At 40.1% G+C, this 5,186-nt stretch overlaps 1 protein-coding gene across 1 annotated transcript; it reads left to right on the top strand.

The window, feature by feature from the left end:
- Window positions 1–2,833: 2,833 nt before the first annotated feature.
- On the top strand, window positions 2,834–4,582 carry LOC123322327 (uncharacterized protein K02A2.6-like). Its single transcript, XM_044910269.1, has one exon. The coding sequence runs from the start codon at window positions 2,834–2,836 to the stop codon at window positions 4,580–4,582; it is 1,749 nt and encodes a 582-aa protein (XP_044766204.1).
- The last annotated feature ends 604 nt before the right edge of the window (window positions 4,583–5,186 follow it).

Below are 5,186 nucleotides of genomic sequence, written 5' to 3'. Positions count from 1 at the left end.
ATCTTCGAGAGAATTTTACTGGCCACATTAAGCAACGATATGCCCCTGTAATTGTTGCAATTCGACGTATCGCCTTTGTTCTTATAGAGGTTGATAACTAAAGCGTCTCTGAAGTTTTGTGGCACATCTCCCTGTTCCCAGATCTTGCGGAATAGTATTAGGAGACTATTGACAATGTCCTCATCCAAGGCTTTGAATATCTCCGCCGGAATGCCGTCTAGACCAGGTGACTTATCATTTTTCATATTTTTAATCGCGCTTATGATTTCCGACATTGAAATTTCGTCATCAAGCGATGTCATCGGACTATACGCGGGAAGCAGGTCTAAAATGGATAAATCCGAGTCGTTATTTTGATTCAAGACCTGTGAGTAATGCTCCTTCCATCTTTCGAGAATTTTTCTATCATCAGTTAGAATAGCTCCATGAGCATCTCTTATAGGAAAGCTAGCTTTTCTGCTTGGACCGTAAACAGTTTTAATAGCTTCGAAAAAACGCCTGTAGTCATGGTTATCGGCGTAAGCTTGTATTTCCCTAGCTTTTTCTTTCCACCAGCTGTCCTTGATTTTTTCTTATTTCTTGACGGACCTCGCGTTTTATGTTTATGAAACCTATTTGGGCTGCAACATCGCCAGGCTTGTTAATTGCGGTTTTCATCGCTTTGTGTTTTGCGTCCAAAAGGGGTGCGATATGAGTTTCGCTGTCGGCAAACCAGTCTGGGGATTTTCGGGAGCGTTCTGTGCCCAGTATTTCTTTCGCTGTATTTGTAAGGGATGACTTGAAACGGAGCCAATGAGTCTCAATGTCGTCGTTATAATCCGGTGGTGTTAGGTTATCTTTGACGGCAGCTGTGAATCTGTCCTTTGTAGAAGGGTTTTGTAGTTTGGATATTTGAAGGCGCTCTCTTAGATACTTCGGCTTGCGTTGGTATTTTGGGCGCATTGAGATTTTCATTCTCGAGATTACCAGCCTATGATCAGTCCAGCACTCCAGATCTGCTCTGGGTTTAGTGACCAACACCTCTTTCAGATCTTTCCTTCTCACGATCACATAGTCGAGGGTATGCCAATGCCCTGAGCGCGGGTGGCGCCAGGTCCCCCTTGAATTGGGTCTCGTAATAAAATAGGTGTTCGTTATACACAGATTGTGTTCTGCACAAAGAGCCAGCAGACGTTCTCCATTCGAATTGATGCTGTCTGTGCCGTGTTTCCCTATTATTCCCGGCCATAGTTCTGAGTCTTGACCTCTGCCCACTCTAGCGTTGAAGTCTCCAAGGAGAATAAATCGTTCCCGTTTTGGGATTTTACCCAATGTAGCAACGAGTGTTTCGTAAAAAGTGTCCTTTAAGTTGTCAGAGGAGTTCAAAGTGGGTGCGTATACTGCAATGATGTTCACAAACGTGTTATTCGCTGCAGGAAAACGTAGGGTCATTAAACGTTCTGAGATACCAACTGGATTTTCGGTAAGTTTGGCGGCCAGGTCGTTTCTAATGGCAAAGCCTACGCCATGTTGTCTGATTTCGCCTTCCGGCAAGCCTTTCCAGAAAAAAGTATACGCTTGTTCTACCAAGCTACCTTCGTCCGAAAAGCGTGTTTCGCTTAAAGCAACTATTGCAATGGATGTTCGTTGCAGTTCCTTATCGATTAGGGCAGTACGCCTCTCTGGTCGGTCGGCCTTGGGGTTGTCTAGCAAGGTTCTGACGTTCCATGCTGCAAAAGCTATGTGCTTTTCATTGGTGTTTGTTCGATGATTCACTCGCTCAGGCACCCTCCCCCGGAGATCCGAATGGGAGGGTATTTTACCTCCGGATACGAATTTTGTCCTGTTCGACTGATCCATCTTTTTGTAGGAGCTGCGTTAGAAGGTGTTCAAAAGCTGCACTGGTAACGCTGTCAGTGCAACTTTGGTTGCGGCTACGACTAGATTATCTTGTGGCACAGGTATCCTGAGACGACAAGGTCTGAGACGTAACTTGAGCAACGCAGAGAGCCATTTCCTGCTCAAGCCAATGTTTAGGCTACGTAATTGTGGGAAACAGAGTTATACCGCTCATGTTCGGTCGCCAGAGCCTCGTTCGTAAGAACAGGGTGCACCGCGAGTAGGTGAGGTTGGCATTTGAGAGGAGAGGCTATAAAACGCATCCTTTCCCCTTACACCCCCTTACACAGTTCGAACCCGAATACAGCTAGTATAAGCATATCCCATACTACTAGTATAAGCATGTCCCATACTTTCTCTAATTCAGTACTAATCAGTACGCCGATTCGCTTTGCGAAGAACAGACGTGTGAGCAATTGAGAAGTCCGGGAACACGTTTAGATCACGGCAGAAATTATGCCGGCGGTACAATAATAGAGAATGATCACGCCTAAACGGAGAGGCAATGGATACAATAATAAGATTAAATTCAGATGCATACCACCCTTCGATATGAATATCAACAAGGAAAAAAAGAAGCTTTGTTGCTCTGATCAGGTCAAATGAGACCGAAACCATGGTCAGCATCTGCTTTTTTTCGATGGGACGTACTCCATTTGGGACCAGATGATGGCAAATTGGCTAGTTCGATTCAGATCGTAACACTTGTTGATATTTGTTAGGATATAATAGAACAGACTGTACAGTACATATTATAGTAAATTGTTATATGGCGCATGTACTCGCGCACACGCGAGACACACGCATGTATGGTACCCACTTATAGAAATAAAAGAGTTGACTTCCAGAGTTCGTATCTGAATGATATTACCCACAATACCCTCTAAATTTATCACAGTAACGACGAGGAAAAACCTAAATTTCACATTATTAAATAGTTAAATCTAAATCTAAAATGTCAATCGGAAGAATTGAAGATTTCAAATTGGCGGAGAAAAGGTGGAGTACATATATTTCACGTATTAACCAGTACTTTAAAGTAAATGAAGTGGACGATAAATTGAAAACGGCGATGCTGATCACAGTTGTGGGGGATGAAACCTTCGAACTCATGACTGATTTATGTGCACCAAAAACTCCTGAAGAGAAATCGTTCGAAGAACTCGTAAAAATTATGAAGGATCATCTGGAGCCAAAGCCATCAGAAATTGCTGAGCGTTACAAATTCCGTCAACGCATTCAAAAAGCAGAAGAATCCGTTGGGGACTACATCGCAAACCTCAAGAATTTGGCGAAAACCTGCAATTTTGAGAGTACACTGGAAACTAATTTACGAGAACAGCTGGTATTCGGATTGAGAAACGAAATAGTTCGACAAAGACTATTTGCAGAATCTTCGCTGTCATATCAATCCGCAGTTCAAATAGCCACTAGTATGGAAGCAGCCGAGAAGAATGCTGGCCTCATGGAAAGGAGCGAGATAAATAAAATAAATCATCAGCGTCCATCTAAGGAGCGGTCATTTTGGAGGAAGCCAGACATGAAGAAGCAATTTGCAACGGCCAAAGCACATGGTACACCAGGAAATCAAAGGAAATGCCGCCATTGCGGAAAATCGAATCATGTGTCCGAGAAGTGTTACTTTCGAGCTGCGCAGTGCCATAAGTGCAAGAAATCGGGTCATGTGAGTGCAGTGTGCCGGCAAAAATATAACGTACATTCCAACAATAACGTTGAGACCAATGGTAAGCATGATGATGATGACACTGATGATGATCTCCATTTTGAAGAAAATTTGTTCATAATTAAAAATGAGAAAGATAATCCTATTAAACTGAAAATTGCAGTAAATTCAAAAATAATAGAAATGGAAATCGATACAGGGTCAGCCATCTCAGCTACATCTGAGGAGTTTTACAAAAATAACTTTCCTGATATCCAAATAAACACTTCTGATACTAAATTCAAATCTTATGTTGGATCGGAAATTAAATCATTCGGTTTTCTTGAAGTAGACGTGCAAAGAGGAAATATTTTTAAACAAAATTTGAAATTATACGTCATGCCTGGAGGAGGACCTCCATTATTAGGGAGAAATTGGTTGAGAATGTTGGACATTTCAATCGATCAAGTATTAAATTTGAATTCAATCGAAAGTGAATCGAAGAACATTTCAGAAATCTTACAATCTAAATTTGCAAAGGTATTCGAAGATAAATTAGGATATTTCGCTGCTGCTAAAGTTAAATTATATTTGAAACCTAATACTAAACCGGTTTTTCTCAAATCAAGGTCATTACCTTTTGCATTAAAAAGTAAAGTTGAAGAAGAATTAGATTCTCTAGTTGAGCAAGGTATATTAACTCCCGTACATTACAGTGAATGGGCAACTCCTATTGTCCCAGTTTTGAAAAGAAATGGCCAAATTAGAATTTGTGGTGATTTCAAGGTCACATTAAATCCGTTTTTACAAATAGATAAATACCCGGTGCCAAAGATTGACGATTTATTGGCTTCTCTCGAAAATTGTTGCTTTTTCACTAAATTAGATTTTGCACAAGCATATGCCCAAATAGAACTAAATGACGAATCGAAAGAATTAGTTGTGATAAATACTCATAAGGGTTTATTTAAATTCAATCGTTTACCTTATGGAGTTTCTTCAAGTGCTGGAATTTTTCAAAGAACAATAAGGTATCTTTAAAGGTTTGAAAAACGTAATTATTTTTATGGACGATATTCTGATAGCAACTGAAACTAAGGAAGAACATTATGAGGTATTGATGGAGGTATTTTCGATATTAAATGAATATGGTTTAAAAATACGAATGGACAAATGCAGTTTCTTTCAAAAGTCAGTAAGCTATTTAGGTTTTGTTGTTGATGAATTTGGAATTCACACTTGTCCAAAGAAAATTGAGGCAATAAATAATGCCAGAGCTCCCTCGAATATTAAAGAATTAAGGGCCTTCTTGGGACTGGTTAACTACTATTCTAAGTTCATCTATAACATTTCACAAAAAATAGCACCATTATATAAGTTGTTGAAAAATGATGGTGAATTCAAATGGGGTAAATCGCAACAAGCAGCATTTCAAAATATCAAGGGTGAATTAACGTCTTCTCCAATTTTGACGCATTATAACGAAAAGTTACCATTGATTTTAGCCTGCGATGCTTCATCTTATGGGATAGCAGCGGTGTTATCTCACGAATTTCAAGAAGGATATTCTAAGCCTATAGCTTTTGCTTCACGGTCATTAAATGTAGCAGAAAGAAAATACAGTCAAATAGATAAGGAAGCTTTA

This window comes from Coccinella septempunctata, chromosome X (genome assembly GCF_907165205.1).
Source record: "Coccinella septempunctata chromosome X, icCocSept1.1, whole genome shotgun sequence".
Taxonomy (NCBI): Eukaryota; Metazoa; Arthropoda; class Insecta; order Coleoptera; family Coccinellidae; genus Coccinella; species Coccinella septempunctata.
This window is presented reverse-complemented; position numbering and strand designations above follow the sequence as displayed.

Coding starts and splice junctions, on each gene's coding strand:
- LOC123322327 (XM_044910269.1), top strand. CDS start 2,834: ATGTCAATCGGAAGAATTGAAGATTTCAAATTGGCGGAGAAAAGGTGG.